We start from the raw sequence: 17,382 nt of genomic DNA on the forward strand, positions 1-17,382 counted from the left end.
GCAAATAGAAAATGTTGGCATTTAGGCATAAAGAGACTTTAAAGAGACTTTTCCCATTTAGGTTAATAAAGGTTTTCTACCAGTAACAAATAAACAACAATCTGTGCTCAAACAGATCTGAGAATTTTCCCTTCTTGACGTCATCTGGGGGAAATAACCACTCCCTCCTGTCGTGGACCCGCCCCCAGATAGATGAGCCCGCCCTCTAAAATTACCGAGTGGCCGCCATTTTTTCTCCTTGCCAGCCCTCGCAAATAAACATGGCAAAGATAGGAGCTCTGTTGTTGTCTGCATCAACTAACCGTAACAATTACCCTTACAGTTAAATCAAGACACTCAGATAATGTGATTGGAATTCGGTTTTCTCCGCCATGTATACGCCTTAATCGCAATGCAATCGGATAACGTGTGTGTGCATGCCCCACAACCACTGCACCGAAGAAAGCCAAAAGAAGACGGTAAACAGAGCCGGTAGAAGAACCGTCTGAGGGATAGCACGTATCTTACCTGCACCATAAGTAACACGAACATTACGCAGGAGATTAATAGAGCTGTACTATTATCCGTCTGGTTGTTGTTTAAAATGTCGAACTGCCGCATCAACAACTCTGGTTTATTATATGACACAACAGGTCAACCGGAAATTGGGCCGTATTAACGTGGTATTAATCCGCTGAAAAGACACGTATCGCCACCTAGTGTGCAGGAGGAGGACTTGTTCCCATCAGTTGTTCGATTTTCTCCACTGCATGCAAACTGGGACAAGGACTGTAGTCAGAAAGTCGAATTTTGAGCATAGCTCGATTAAGCTCTGCATGTAAACGCACTGAGTGACCTCTTGCAGGCAAATCCCAAACATCCCCGCGATCGCTCCGGGTCCTTGGGCCTGTGTACGATGGTCCGTCCACGGGTAATGGGCAGGAAGAGTAAGAGGATAGACAGAGAGGAGAGGGGAGAAGAGAATTAACGAGAAAGTAGATACGTCCTATATATAGAAACGGAAAAGTGACGTCCAGAAGCATGGAGAGTGTGGAAAATGGTCGGCTTAAAGAACATGATTGGGCCTGTGTTGTTGCCACAGTGACTAATGGGATCCTAAACTTATTGTCACTGCGTAGCATGAAGAGAGAATGGGTTTGATGCTGTGAGTGTTTTAAACGATAAAAGACGAGAGTGTGCGTTTAAAGGGGAGAGTCGCCGTTGTTGTGGCTCGCGGAGAGTAAAATCACACTGACAGGTACGTAAACGTGCGCGCTTACTTCTCTAATCGAGGATATAAGAGAGGGATCAGGAGGGATTAAAGCAGCTCGTAATTATTGTTCTTGTTGTTTGCGTTCGCTCCTCCCATCATCCTCTTCCTCGCTCTGACAAACACACACATGCGTGTGCGAGCGAGTGACCCTTGTCCCTTCCTCTAAGCTCTCAGTGACAAGGGGATTTTCCTTTAGCCTTTTTATTAAGATTGCTGTTATGTGGCTCACAAGCCGGAGAGATGAGAATGAAAAGCAGAGGAGGTATAAAGAGTTGAGGGAAAATAATGAAGATAATGAGGAGGGATGAATAAAGACGAGTAAAAAAAAACAATGACAGAGGAAGAAAAAGAGAACAGTGGGAACATTGTGAGGTGAGGAGAGGATACAGAGAGAACAGATGCATCACTTATCTAAAAACAAGCTTGAGGGATGAGGAGCATGTGTGATGAAAAGAGTTTTCACCCTCAGTGACTCAAGCACACATACGCACGTGCATTCAGCACCTCGCTCTGTGTTTGTTGTGTCGAACTTTTGTCAGATTCACCTCGAATCCTTGGTAGTTTTAAGCCTTAAACCCTCACACATCCCCAGACTGTGACAGAGACCGACCAGGGCTAGAGAAGAGAAACGAAACTCACAAAGGCTCTTCTTATTTTTCATCTTCACCTAAACATTCAAATACACAAGTATTTTCACACCTCTGATCACCTAGAATAAATAAACCCTAGACCATCTGCTCAGCTGTGTGCGATGATTTGTAGCTCTTCCTTAGCCTGGTGTAGGCAGCCTTGATTCCTATTAAATATAAATATGCTAACACGCCATTTGGATGTCATTATGGGAAGTTTTCCAATTGATAAAAAGAGAAAACAAACACCTGTTGTTGGCACTCAGGAGACGTGGATCAAGCACAACACTTGTGTTCATCACTACGTAAATGGCGCCCGAACATTTTGGCTGGTTTCCAGGCTAGCTCTTCACATCTTACTCATCTCACAGCAAATGGTAGTTCTTCTTTTAAATGAACACAAATTACTGCCACAGAACGAACGTTGCTCGGATGTAGGCTTTGCCGCGTGTTCAAGTGCAACTTTTGATATCGGTTTGTACCTAAATTCATGATGTGTTCAGGATCAGGTTTAGTTTATGAAACACAGCAACCACCTCATTGACAAGACAGTTCACCAAATGTCATGACGACATGTCATCCCTTTCCTTGTGTTGGCCAATTCCTGGGAATATGGACATGCGCCATCTTGTGAGTTTGGAGACAGAGTCTGATCAGTATGATCTGAGAGCAGAGCCACGAGAAACTCACTCAAATTTTCGTTTAATTAACCTCCTGAGACCCGAGCTTTTGTTTGCTACGCATTTTTAATTTCTCCACCGTATTTGGGATCAGTAGGACCTAAGAAGTATAAAAACTAAGCACCATCTATCAACAGGGAGTAGTAGTAAAAAAAAAAACAATGTCCTCATATGTGGACACTGGGATTATTTCAATATTTATGTCACAATAAAGTCACCAGTGTGTGATAAAATATAAAACAGTTTGTTTTAATACCTGATCATGGTATTGAGCACAACCAGGATTGCCAACAATGAAGTCCCAATGTCCTCAAATGAGTATTAATGAGTGAGGTTGTAGCTCGTTGCTCTTGCTAAAAAATTGTTAAATGTGCGCGTCATATCAAACTAGAAACATTAATAAGCATAAATAAGATTTTGTCCTGTGATCGTCTGTTTATTGAATCAGATAAAATACCTGCCATCATGTTTTTACCAACCAAGCGTATTGACTCTTTTCTCCCACTAGATGGCAGACTAAAGTGGCCACTAACGAGGACAATGGGTTTAAAAGAAGCAAAAGAAGCTGCAATAAAACCTAAAACTTAATGTCCCCATATGAGGACGCATATGTTGAATTATGCACTGAACTTGTTTTTATTTTATTTATTTTTTATTATTTATATTTTTCCACCTGTCACGACTCCAATGTATCTAAGTCTCTCCCATCCGCTATATGGAGTGGTTGGCATGGCAACTGGTGGTCGCCATTACGTCACATCCTGTTTCTGTTCCGCCTCCATTTTTATCCAGTCTTGGAATCTCGATTTGAATATTAGAGCCTTCAAGCGATGAAGTGATCGACTATTTATCATCATTTACCAATGCAGCATTTTCCCAACATCATCACTCTGCAGTATGAGTTCTCCAATTTTAGGAACTTCGGTAGCAATGTATGCGGCCATATTTTAAATGAAGTGTCTGCAGTCAGCCCCTAGATGTTCATCCAGAATTATTAAGTGCGAATAAGACTAACTTTTTATAGTTGTATTGAACTTTCAAGTCATCTCTGCAGCACAGAAGCTGGAAAATCTCAGCTGTGTCTTTTTTACCAAACTGTAAACTGTAAACCCACCACTGCTACTGCTACTATTCAAACAAATGAGTTTGCTCCGTAAAGAACACCCTCACAGACACAAGCACGCAAACTCACTCGCCGACCCCACGCACAGTCAGCATCTTCACGTCATGCATCGTCTTCCCTCGTATTAATGTCACAGCCCATTAAAACCTTCGCAACATCATCCGTCTCATGTCCTCGCCTCCGCAAAGTTTCACATGCTCATGCAGCGTGCTGAGGACGGGGCAGAGAGGGCGAGACAGGAACATCTAACAACGAGAGTCGGAGCCTATCCTCGAAGACAAAAACATTGATGAAACAGAAATAATAAAGGGAAAGACGGCGAGTGGGGGAAGCTCGGCTGCTTCAGACAGGATAGTATTAACCCACACTGACTCGGTTTCCTGCGGTGAAGTCAGTGTGCTGTTCTCTTCTGGGAAAACTCACGAACTTCACATCACCTTCTAGTCTCTGACGAAATTATTCTGTATTCACTCATGATAAGATTTTTTTTTGAAGTATAAGGCAAAAATGAAGCCTTAAAAAAGTGAGGCAGGGGGAAGTTACGAGGAAAAGCCGTGGGATTACACACAAGCTCTCCCTCTCTCTCGTTCTTAACATTTGTGACCTTGGCTTGAGGCTTGATCCGCCTTTCCTCACATCACATGACTCATGCTGACATCCATACGTTGCATGCAGCGCTTTGTGTCTGTGTGTGTGCGTACGCCTGAAGTGTATTCGTTAACAGGCCTCTACTGTAGGTCCTGTCAAAAACACGCACGCTTGCTCGTGTGTGTGTGCGTCTTGGTGGTGATGCATCTTTATAGTGCAGGTGTGTATGTAGAAGAGCGTGTGTTTGCCTGCAGAGTGATGGATGAGCCCCCGGGCAGATCGATGTTCACCACAGTCCTGTCGGGAGAAACACTCAGTGTCCACCAGTGGTCCTGACCTCACACACAGGAAGTCCTCACCGCCTGCAGCTGTTGACCAGTGAAGTATTCTGGCAAACTAACGTCAAGGACAAATTTCATCTGAGTAAAATTGAAATGGCGATTCATTTGTGCAGTTTCTACCCCCCAAAAAACAATATGCCAACTTCCTTACTTTATAAGAAGTAGGACAAAAGACGGTGAGGAACAGGTGGCTACTCTACTGGGACACATTTGCACTCTGTGTAGTCACAGAGTGGTGCATTCACTGACATCTAGGAATTTAAAAATCTGTCTGATACGTCAGAATCTGTCATAAATCTTCTAAATATTTTCTCCATTTCTAGAAAGTAGCACCGTGAATCTCGTGGTACAGATGTAGTGGACAGCTGTCGGTGGCTGTCCTCTTCATAGCAAACACACAAACACACACATGTCCACATCTTAAAGCTAGTTTACTGGAGCACATTCAACATTGCGCTGCGTCTCACTCCGTTCTTTGAGGGGGGCAGCGAGGCTCCATCCCTGACGTCTTTCTTTCTGTTCCACTGGGTTGCGTTTGCCATCGCCTTAAGTCTGCACTGTGCTCTGTGGAGTACGGGCAGCACTTTGCAACACTCTCTAACATGCTTGGACAGCTGTATCCACGGCCCAGTGGGGCGCATTTGCTATCGCCCTCAAATCTGCCTAATTACGCATCTCATCAGCTCTTCAGCCACTCGATAGCTGTAATCCCAGAGCCACACACACACACACACCCATGGCCCTGCTTCTCTTTCTCCACCACTTTCTTTATCTCATTGGATCTTCTCGATGCACTCCCTCCCCCTATCTGTCTGTCTGTTGCGTCATCGTCCTCCTCATCGGTCCTTTAATGTCCTAACCAAGGAACCAGACTCTGCGTACCACAGGCCACTGCGACTTCTCTTTCCTCCCATAACGACTGCTCCCTCCTGGGTTCGCCTTGCTGCCTCATTGCCTCCTTCTCCTCCTCCTCCTCCTCGTCCTTCTCCTCACCCCACACCACCACCACCCCTCTCCCCCAAGCCTGGAGCTTCCACGGATGCAGCCAATGATCATTCACGCATGCACTTTAAAAGACACATACGCACACATACTCTCGTACCCAGGAAATACTCATACACAACAGCAGCAGCAACACCAGTAAATTTAGCAGGGAACAACCCATATACACGTGAACACAGTCGCACACTAAAGCTACGATCAAGATCAGTAACGCTGGCTTCATCTGAAAGAGATTCGTGGGTAGACTTAAGAGAGAATTGAGGAAGAGGCAGAGGAAGAAAGGGATTTTTAATGACGCTAATAGATGTATGCATACATTTTGTTTGCGTAGAGCACTGCAGTGTAACATAACTAACACAAAAACAGTCTAAAGACCAATTTAAGGCAAGTGAGGTATTTTTTATGTATTCTGACTCAAGGGAGGATAATAGACAGCTTATCTCCTTATCTCCTCCTGTATGTCACTACAGAGTTACAAAAAAAAAAACTTGCACAGTGCTAGTGCTAGGAACAGATATATACCTACGCTCACGCTCAGTCTGAAATTAAATATAATCATGCACACTTTGAAAGGTGTAATTAAAATCTTATAATCCACTCCAACACCCCCTCATAGACTCAAGTACTAGTGACGCAGCAGGGCTTCAAATAACCCCTTGGTTTCTCCACCTGTTGCACGATGTGGAGTATTTCCTAGAAGTTTACCTAGATGTCATTCTGACGCACGAGGCTTAAGGATGATTTATTAGCTTCAACTTAGCTGTGCAAAAGCTCTTTAAACCATTTTAATTTTTAAATTTAATGCATCGTTTTAGGGAGTTACTAAAAATAAATGAGGCATTTAATGAATATGCGCCTACAAACTGCAGTTCCACAAGCGACCACTTGAGGCTGCGACATGTTTACAGCCTGGTACCAAAAAAACTTAATGTCCAAAGTAATGGTACAAATTATAATTTTACTACTGATTCAGACTTTTGGCTGTCTGGGTATGTAAAATTTAATGACAGCAAAAATCCAGAAGAGGCAAAGAAAGTAGAAGGATGGAGGGATGGGGGAAGAAAAAACATGTTTTTAGTCTACATGAGAGATGTTATTTGTCTCTCCCTGTCTGCATTATCTTTAATCAGCACACTTCAAAAGGAAACACAACACGCACCGGTGCTGTAAAACTCTGCTGAAACGCCTCTGGATTCAAAGCGAAACAGAGAAGGCAATGAAAGAAAGAAAAAAAAAATACTTGTCGTCCTTAGAGAGTACATAAATCCAGCCAGTTCTGTGTTATAGTTCTGTGAGATGTCTTTATCCGGAGGGCGAAGAGAATATTACAAAAACCACACCACTCTTTCCAGCGCACGTTTTCCTCAGGGCGCGTCGAGGAGTCACAGGTGATTTGCTCTTAAATGCGGATATAATCTCACTCCTCGTGGCTGAGTTTTCTTATTATTTATTTTATTTTTTTCCTTTCTCAGACAGTGTTTGCGATGCAGAAAGAGAGGGGCTGTAGAGGAGAGGGAGGGATGAACAAAGACAGTTTAAATACTAGCAGAGCCCATGAAAATGTAATGAATCAAATGTCATTTAAGCCTGAGACAACATTAGCCCAGTGCAGTTTGTGTGTGTGTGTGTGAGGTGACTCATGGAGCAGCGAAGCACGGCTGATGTGAAATGAATCAACAATATGCTATACTTAGCATTTTCCCAAATCACTTTTGAGGCAAACATTGTTCTGGTTTGCATTTGGATTCTGGTTGTGTGTACTGCTCACTTTTTCTTTTTTTTTTTTCTGATTTAACATAATACATATTTATTACTACCTGATTCATTCCCAGAGCTCTGAAGTTGCGCTGGTAAACATTTAAGGTTTGGCTGATTTAGCAGCAAACCCGGTTACAGGAAGTACCTCGGTCGCGCAACAGGTGTGCTGGCCTGTCAGTCAGACTCCCGAGGAAGAAGAAGGCCGCGTGCTTCACTGATGTTGCGTTTCCTGTGTATGCCCTAGCCACTACTCCGTGGCGCTAATTTGCCAATTACTTTGCTAATGCTAATTCGTTTAATGTGAAGCAGGTGATGTAGTATTTGCGTTAAATAATCAGGCGAGACTCAGCGAGATGGAATTACAGCCGATCACACGCCTGCTTTGCTTCGCGCTGATCGTTTGCGCAAACAAAGACCGGTAATGATCAGAGCTGTTATATGAAGTGAGGTCAGTTGTAGAGTGTAAATACAATGAATGGCAAAAATACAATGTGTTTCACTCTCTTCTCTTCTCTTCTCTTCTCTTCTCTTCTCTTCTCTTCTCTTCTCTTCTCTTCTCTTCTCTTCTCTTCTCTTCTCTTCTCTTCTCTTCTCTTCTCTTCGCTCATCTTCCTCATTAATCTCATGTCATCACAAAAAAACAGTCTTCCGGCGTTGTAAACATGAATCAACAGTCACACTGCATCTGCATCTGTTCGCCGTCACGCAAACACCTGTTGGTCGGATCGGAAGCCGAATAAAAACCCTTTGACAGGTGTGTGCTTATGTAAAGTGAGGGATCGCGTGCATCCTTGCGTGTTTAATCACATGCAGAAGGTGGGGACGGGCGGTACGACCGGAGATGTATATCACGGTGTTTTTCAAAATTCTGACAGTATCATGGTTTTTCTTTTCATGCATAATTACGTGTTCAGCGCTTTCTACTGGTTGAGAGAGGAATTAATGCAGTAGATCGACTAAGGATGGACTATTTTACTGTTATGATGAGTAAATGTTGTAGAATAATCCGACACTAGTAGTAAAATAGGTTTGCATGGCGCCATGTTAGCGCTGCCTGTTGATGTGGACATTTACAGCTTGGAGAAACAATTGCTATTCCATTTATTTTTGACATATTTACTCATATTTAAATATATTTAAACTGCTATGCCCATAAAGTCGATAGAGCGCGACCGGCTACCGTAATAACTGTAGTCTGCGCGCAACATTTTTTTTTTTTTCTCATTCATTAAAAGCTAAAATTGGGGACATTTTCGTGGACAGCTTTAGTCGAGGGACAGGTCATCCAAAACAGGGACTGTCCCCAGAAATCAGGGACGTCTGGTCGCCCTAAAAAAATAAAAAATAAACATTTTTCGGAGCTTTCCATCTTCACCACGCCTCACCCTGATGCAGTCGCACCATGCCTGTTTACGAGCGCGACACTGAAAATAGTCCAGTCTGAAACAGTGTCTCACAGTCCAACGTTCCTAACGCTGCTGGTATATTAAAAGTTCATATCATAACGAAAAACAATACCAGTTATTCGGTATGAACCCGTACACCAGAGTCATGTTGAGAAAATAAGATTACAAAGACATAAAAATGCCATTTCACAGCTTTCACTCTGCACAACTTTTCCCTTTCTTGCTCCGTTCACTCGCGGCCTCGTACGTTATTAATCTGAGGTTGCACTTAAGTCAGTGCTGAAAATTAAAGAACCGCTTGACTCAGCACAAGAAAAGGCTAATAGCTTTTTTTTTCTTTTTTTTTTTTTTTATTTGAGCACAATGCAAGAAAATACCGAGCTGCCGAGATGAAATTTGGCCGCGCTCATCCCCGTCTGTGCCAGCAAACATGCAGGCCGCACGCTAAAAACAGTCACAGATTTGTTTACGTACGAGGACCACGCGAGGGGAGCGACGAGGTCGGGCCGACGGAGAGAAGTGTGAAGGATGGAGTGAGCAGGAGAATATGGAGAGGTGCTAGAGACATGAAGTGGTGAGAGCGCGTGGAGCCTGACGGGAGAGGCTGAGAGGGGAGGGGAAGAAGGAAGGCGCAAGAGAAAGAGGAGGTTTATTGAAGCAGGGGTGAAAAGGAGAATAAGAAAAGTTGAGCAATTTTAGGGACATTTTAAGCATTATCACTGTCTGTCGGTGAGAATATCTACAGTAATGTGATTTAAAGAAGATCATTACTTTTATGAAGCTCGTAGATGAAAATGGGAGTTGACCCAGGAATGTCATAACCAGAGCAATAAATGTAACTCAGAGCCTCCTTTGACTCAACCTCAATTCAAAGTCCACTTTCTGGCCTGTTGTAAAAAATTTCAGCTGCTCCAGACTGAATTTTCTAGTGTGTTCTTAAGAGTGTTCACTTAGTGGACTTGGGATTTGGGGGGAACCAATAGCTTTTGTTGTGCATCGTGTACAAAATCCATTTCTTGAATCCTTCTGTGTGTGTTTGCACCGCGCTCATACTTTTGGACTGGATTACAAACCGATCAGGAAGACTCTCAGGGGCCCTGAAGACTCCAGGTATGTGGTAGCAATACCTTGAATTGTTCACTACACTGATGTAGAAAGAATAAAACTCACCAGACCTCCTCCTTAGCCAGCTCCTTCAGTGCAGCAGCTAATGGCTACAAAAAGAAAAAAAAAAAAGTACTAAAATAAACAAAACTATATGAGGGGACCCATCTGTTTCAAGCTGCCTGGGTGGAGAGATGGAAAGAATAGACTGAAGCAGCAGAAGCAAACAGTTATCTGCTGCACACATCTGCACATCTGTACCAAGGGTCCGTGCAGCACGTGCATATGATTATGTCAGGGGCTGTTAACAGGTGACTTATCTGCAGAGAGTTATCTATACCGTGTAAAGTAGGAAGTAGATAATTGCCACGGTTAGGAATTCAGATGGGAAACATATCTCCGATCACTGAGGTTTGTTTTGGTGTTGAAAGAGTGAAAGGAGAAAATGAATGACAGAAAAGAAGAGAGGGACCGGTGGAGAAGTGGGAGGCGGCGTAGACGGCGGAGACGGAGAGAAGTGGCTTGAGTATTGAAGTGACAGGTCGTTGTCAGAGCAGCGGGACCCTGGAAGATAGATGAAGACAGGGTCAGCAGCTCAATGCTAATGTCACGACAGATGACTAACTATGTGTGTGTGTGTGTGTGTGTGGGCATTCGTGTGTGAGCAGAGTCAGCATTTTATTTTTCCCAGGGCTGACTAACCCTGAGAGTTGTGTGTGTGCGTGTCAGTACAAGGTCAGCAACTTTTACACTACAGGCCTGACAGACACGGTTTGTCTGTTTTGTGTGGGTGAACATGCGTGTATGTTTCACTTGCTGTGATTTGACCTAACGATGCCAGTTCCCCTTTTTTTTATTGGTGCGTACTGTCACTTTCATCACACTCCAAACAGCCGCTTTGTGTCCTGACCACAGAAGCATCTTGCCGTCGCGTTTTGTTTGCTCCCGGCTTAGCTCATGTTTCCCGCCAAACGCGTAGAGCGTCCGAGTGCACACACGGCAGTCCGTAAACGACTCCGGAGCAAATATTCAAAACATGAAAGACCACATTCAAGGCCAATTTTTCCCCACTCGGGAATGTTTGGAACAGAGAAAAATCAATTCAAGCCTCCTTTTAACGTTCCTGTTCGTGTACTCGTATGTTCCCAGTGTTGAGATGAGAAAACGCCGCCAGTCAAAGGGATCAGCAGTGTTTGAACATTTTCACCTTCAACTTGCACTCACACCCAAATACTCATAAACAGTAGAGCATTAGGGATGTTTGTTTACCCTCTCAGCGCTTCTTTTGTGGCTAAAACCGAAATACTGCCCCATGTCAACCTTGCAAAGTTGCAAACGCATCAATGATGATTGAGCGTCCGTCAAAGCTGATGAGGCAACAGTGTTAACAAGCAGTTTTAGCACGGAGCAACACCTCGTTAATGCATTCAAACCAAAGTGTTTGGGATGTTTTGCTTCCAGCTATGCCCCGCCCCTCTAAGTCATGTTGAGAAAATAAGATTACAAAGATATAAAAATGCCATTTCACAGCTTTTACTCTGCACAACTTTTCATTTTCTTGCTCAGTTCACTCTAAAAACGTCACACTGTGAAGGGGTCAATACCGAAACCAATATTTACTCTCCTTCTTTTAGCTCTGTTTTGGTCTACACCATCTCAATAAAACTCAGTGGACCACCAGCTAATCCTCTGCTAGTTGTAGCTGTTTGCAACAGAGACGTTGAGGGCACTGAGGGAGAAGTTTTGTGTTTGGCTGTGCCGGAGCTGTTTATTTTATTTTTTTAATCACCACCAGAATTTATAGTTTTCTATATAAAACCTCAAAGTGCCCTTCACCGACTTATAAAACGAAACCTTTTACTTGGATTGCATCTCCCCAGCTAAATGTTTTCACAGTGTCTTCTCTCTTATCTCAGTTGATTTCTTATGAGTTCAATCTACAGATTTATGCAGCGCAGCCCAAAGCCAAAGCCTGACATGAGCGAACTGAAAACAATACTTACGTAACAGCCCCCGATGTTACAGCCGTCTCTGGGAAAAACGCTTCCACCCGTTGTTCTGTGGTCCAGATTAAAAAAAAAAAAAAAGAAGAAGAGACAGAGACAATTGATTTGGTTTCATCTGAGCTCAGACTGACTTCAACTTTGTTATAGGCTTTATTATATTAACCAGCTGTTGCCTACAAACATATCATCATTTTATTTACGGCATCTATACTACGACTGTTTGTTCTGAGGTTATTTCACGTAACGACCTTTTCTTTGTTGCTTCTATTGCTTTTTCTCTCTGAATCCCCCATAAAGCATCTCCGCTACCACGCTCCATCGAGCTCTATTAAGAGTGAAGAATGCTGTTTTTGTTTTTTAGCCTCAGATATAGGGTTTTTGCCGAGAGGACGGCCAAGCTGCCTATATGTTTTGTCCTCACCTTGTTCTATTAACTGCATGTTTTACCGCTCTTTTCGGCGCGTTTTAATTAAAAGAGCTCATAGAAACCGAGCAGAGGCCGTTTCCATAGTGTATGCAATCAAGGGGCGTTATTGAAAGGTTGAGTAATCACCCCCTCTCTCCGTCTACCTCCAGGTTTTGGACGTCACCCTCCAACACTGAGCTGACCCAGTAGAGCTACAGTATAAAGGCTGCGTCAACGGAAATGACACCTGCGGCCATGTCTGACCTCTCCCGCGTCTCCCCCTCCTCCCCCTCCTCCTCCCGACTCTTCCTCCTCCTCTCCTTCCTCGTGCTGCTGTCATGCCCTGGATCGGTGCACGCAGGCTCCGCAGCGAAAAACTGTTCGGCCACCGGAGACCCGTGTCAGGAAGGTGGGTTTAACGTGGTTACATTTCAACACTCAAACCTTTCAGCAAGTGAAAAATACTGAAGGATTTAAGTAAATCTTGACTATTTATAGCAGGTTTTTATTTATATCGGTTATTTTTGCAACTAGTTCTCAACAGATTACACCGAACAGCGTTTATTCTTTACTTTAAAGTGTCTTATTCAGACAATATTTATATAGAAAATAATGGTTGAGCATTAAATCTGTGTTGCAATGAACAATGGACGTATCCTGCAGATTAATGCATTAAAAGTGGGATTATCCATTCAGTATTTATGAGCAGAGACGCTAATGGAGCAATGATGAGCTCTATTATATGGCGTTCCTATGTTAGATTTCAAATTTTCCAGTTGAAGTCCTTAGTTTTGATCATACATATTCCCGTCTTGTATCAGCGTATTAGCCCGAGGGCTCCTTAACTCCAGAGCAGTAAAACACCGTGGCATTTATTGCAGTGTATTTTGCCAGCCTGTTGCGGTGAGGCTTGTCCGCAGGCTCCGCAAATAACGGGAAAGAGATTTATTAGCCAGGTGCTAATGCATTATTTAAATTTGAACAGTGTCAGCAGAATATAGCGTAACACGACCAACCCGGGCCGTACAAAGGCGGCCGGGTGTCACCGCCTGACGAGCAAATACAGTATGTGTGCCAATTTACTGCTCTGGGCCTGGAGCACATTGATCAATTTCAGTAAGACAAATAGGAACATATGAAAAATGTCCCACTTATTAAACAGGTTGTGTTACCCACTAGATGTTCACAGTGGCAGGATATATTATATAGGATGTTGTTTTTGTTCTTTTTTTTTGAGGTTTGCGTGTTTTTAAATAAATTTCAGGAGTGGTACTGCCCGTGTGGAACCCCCAGAACCCCTCTGTAGGGGATAAAGTGGCGCGGGCCATTGTTTACTTCGTAGCACTCATCTATATGTTCTTGGGCATGAGCATCATAGCGGACCGCTTCATGTCTTCTATAGAGGTGGGTAAATATTTGATATGAGTTTCCTCCCATAACATTACCTAGATTTTGGTGGTTACGTTCCTCCTCCTCTCCATCCCTTACGTTTCCTCTTTGCTCGTCTGCAGGTCATAACCTCTCAGGAGAAAGAGATCACTATAAAGAGGCCGAATGGTGAGACGACCACGGCCACGGTCAGAATCTGGAATGAGACGGTTTCTAATCTCACTCTAATGGCCTTGGGTTCTAGTGCCCCGGAGATACTGCTCTCTGTTATTGAGGTTGGTACAATACGAGACTAGTGGCTAAACATTAGATTAGCCGATACAAAATGGGAAGATGGTAATCTGATTTATTTATTTATTTGTTTGTTTGTTTTGCCTCCACCCGTAGGTGTGCGGTCACGGTTTCGAGGCCGGCTCTCTTGGTCCCAGCACCATCGTGGGCAGCGCTGCCTTCAACATGTTCGTCATCATCGCCCTGTGCGTGTACGTGGTCCCCGAAGGAGAGACGCGCAAAATCAAACACCTTCGGGTGTTTTTTGTCACGGCTGCCTGGAGCATCTTTGCTTACATCTGGCTCTACCTGATTCTGAGTGTCTTTTCCCCCGGAGAGGTGGAGGTAAGAACAGACATGAGTGGAAGCTGTTGAAGGAGGGCAGGTGAAGAAAGAGGCTGTGGGGAAGGGAGAAGGTGAAGTGGAAACTGTTAACCCTGTCCCGTCCTTCTTTTAGGTGTGGGAGGCGGTGCTGACCTTCCTCTGCTTCCCGCTCTGCGTGGTCCAGGCCTGGGTGGCCGACCGCCGCCTCCTCTTCTACAAGTACGTCCGCAAGCGTTACCGCGCCGACAAGAACCGCGGCATCATCATCGAGACGGAGGGGACCGACGGAGGGATGGACGGAGGAGGCGGCGGAGGAGGAGCCCTGGGTCCAGGGGGCTTCACCAAGATGGACATGCTGGAGTTGGACGGGCAGATGGCGTTGAACTGTCACAGTGGGATGGACGGAGCGTTGATGGAGGAGGGAGCGAAGGACGAGGAGGATGAGGCCCGGAGGGACATGGCCAGGACGCTGAAGGAGCTGAAGCAGAGGCATCCAGATAAAGACATGGAGCAGCTGATTGAGATGGCCAATTACCAGGTTAGTAGCACACGATCACATTAGCTGTGTAAGCTAGCAGTACGTTCTATACCACTCTAATGACCGGGGATGTGTTAGGATAGCTTAGCTTAGCATAAAGACTCGGAAACACAGGAAAACATCCAGTTTCTGTCTAAAAGTGATCCTACGATTCCCTCTAAAGCTCACTAATTAATATTGATGCCATCACATGTGGTTAAAACATTTATGTTAACCCGGAAACCAGCTTGACTTCCACTCTTGTCTCTCTGAGTCTCTCCGTTTGGGAATCGATTATGCTCCAGCAAAGATCTGCAGGGCCAGTCAGGATGGACAGAAGATTGACGTAGTCATGCACGTCATCTGAGTCCAGCGGAGTTGAATTAGTTTCCAACAAAATGACCCTGATTGACTATAGGACTGTCCTGTTTTTTTCTCCGTATTGGTTGTAAAACACATACATATATAAAAATATATAAAAAGAAGCATCGCTCAGTGTGAAAATGTGCATATCAGCTGTGAGAAGCACCAGGTCATGAAAGGTGAACACCTGTGTGACAGTTAACTGGTAGCTAAGCAGCCTTAATGGTAATCTGGTGTCAAAGCAGCAGAGAAACTGTCTGATCTAACACGGCACTGGATTTCTTGCTTCTTCTTTTCTTCCCCCCCGACTTTGCTCCTTAAAGCTTTCACTTACATCTCCTTGTCTCCGTTTCTGAACTTCTAACCGAGTGAAACAGTATCATGCATCTCATTTCACATGACACTCCTTTGAGGACGGTGCTGTTGGAGAAGATGCTGCGACACGTCGGGGCTGGGAACAAGATGTTCTAATTGACAGCACAGCGGGGGGGTGGAGGTGGTTTGTGAAGGTGACGGTAGAGAGAAAAAAATATGCTCTTCGGGAGAAACTTCAGAGCTGTTTAACCACTTGATCTGCATTTCCATTGGTACATCCTGCGTAACTGCATTAGTGAATTTGTGAAAAATTAATCTGGCCCATGACTTTTGAGGATGGAAACCCAGAAAACATTAAAACCAAATTCAGTATTAGATGTTACTGAGCTGAGTTGGCAGATTATCTAGCTGGCTATGCGGTTGTTCTCTCTGAGCCCCACTCAAATTTAGAGCTAGATATGTAGAGATGGCAGAGATGGCTGCCGTGGATTTGTGGCAAAATCCACCATTGCTCTCAACAGTAAACAACATGTCCCTGGCAGCAGAGTGAGCAAGTGAGTGGCTGTGTCTGAGGAGGAAACATGCTAGCTGGGGAGCATGCTAAAGGTAAGGCTAGCTGAGTAGTTTTAGTAGTTAGCAGTAGGGCTAAGCTAATCTCTTGGTTCAAAGTCACACAGCTGCATGGAGGGGGGTGATTCTTGGATGTCGGTACTCAACTGTTGCTAGCTGCTAGCTGGGGAGCATGCTAAAGGTAAGGCTAGCTGAGTAGTTTTAGTAGTTAGCAGTAGGGCTAAGCTAATCTCTTGGTTCAAAGTCACACAGCTGCATGGAGGGGGGTGATTCTTGGATGTCGGTACTCAACTGTTAAGCCTTGACAACTTAAAAAAACATCGGTGAAGGAAGGTGCCCACTTGAAAAACCCCAATGATGTGCTGCATACTGCCTACTGTTGTTGGCTAGGCTAGTTAGCTGGTGTCTTCTTGTTGGTTGCTAGCTGGTAGCTAACTGCTAGCCTGCAGTTTTTCAGCTGGACTGGGCTTCTAAATGTGTTTTTGATCTTGGCACAAGGGATTGTCTCATCTTTTCCTGTGTAATAATGAGTACAACGGGGTTTTTGTTATTTGCTAATCTGCAGAGTTGACTTGATTGACAGCACTCTAACATACCACCCCTCTGCCATCCAGGTGCCTTTTTACCCGGTAAGTTACATGAACATTAGATATATGACCACGAAAACTCATTCATGACCTTCGAAGCCAGAGAAAAAAAAAATTAACTCGAGGTCACTTTAATGCCTTTCTTCTGAGCTTTTGGCTGCATCTCAAACACTGAATTCAAGCTCGGAGGAAGACTAATAGACGGTTTAGACAGGTGCATCAGTTTGATGCCGACTAGTGTTTGGGTGGCGTTTTTGCAGAGCGAGCCAGACTGATGAGCTACATGCATAGATTATGGGGTAAATGTCCTGCAGTGCCTTAAAGGAGCATTAAGAGATGCATTTAAGTGCTCTTGTAAAGCAAGCAAGTGGACCTGCAGTTAACTTTTTTTGGGGAGACTAATCAGTTAATCATGTGACGTCAAATTTAACCAAAAGTTAAATTTGACGTCACATGATTAATTGATGATTGGTCAGTTAATCTGTTCTCGTCCTGCTACTAGATGGCTATCCTGCTCAAGTCTGCAAACACCTGTCTCTCATAGTAGTTATTCACACGTTTTCAGTGTTAGTTATCAACCTGGCACATTAGGGAGTCCTCGGTTTTATCCTGTGCACCCGTTTGGTCCTTCACCCTTGTTGCTTTTTCTTCTTCTTTCCTTCTCCCCCCTCACCAGCTCATTTCATCGTCTTTGGTCTCAGCAGCGAATGAGGGAAGGAAAGTAGCTTTGCAGGAAAAAAGAAAACTCGGCA

General features: G+C 44.2%; 1 protein-coding gene across 2 annotated transcripts in view; it reads left to right on the forward strand.

The window, feature by feature from the left end:
• slc8a4b (solute carrier family 8 member 4b) overlaps window positions 1–17,382 on the forward strand; it is a 102,209-nt gene that overhangs the window by 33,461 nt on the left and 51,366 nt on the right. For both annotated transcript variants that reach the window (XM_047611026.1, XM_047611035.1), the window contains exons 2-6: window positions 12,466–12,704; window positions 13,560–13,699; window positions 13,807–13,959; window positions 14,072–14,299; window positions 14,412–14,816. In XM_047611026.1, coding sequence (XP_047466982.1) covers window positions 12,536–12,704; window positions 13,560–13,699; window positions 13,807–13,959; window positions 14,072–14,299; window positions 14,412–14,816 — 1,095 coding nt within the window. In that variant the 5' untranslated portion in view covers window positions 12,466–12,535. The remainder of the gene's footprint in view (window positions 1–12,465; window positions 12,705–13,559; window positions 13,700–13,806; window positions 13,960–14,071; window positions 14,300–14,411; window positions 14,817–17,382) is intronic.

This window comes from Mugil cephalus, chromosome 1 (assembly GCF_022458985.1).
Source record: "Mugil cephalus isolate CIBA_MC_2020 chromosome 1, CIBA_Mcephalus_1.1, whole genome shotgun sequence".
Lineage (NCBI taxonomy): Eukaryota > Metazoa > Chordata > Actinopteri > Mugiliformes > Mugilidae > Mugil > Mugil cephalus.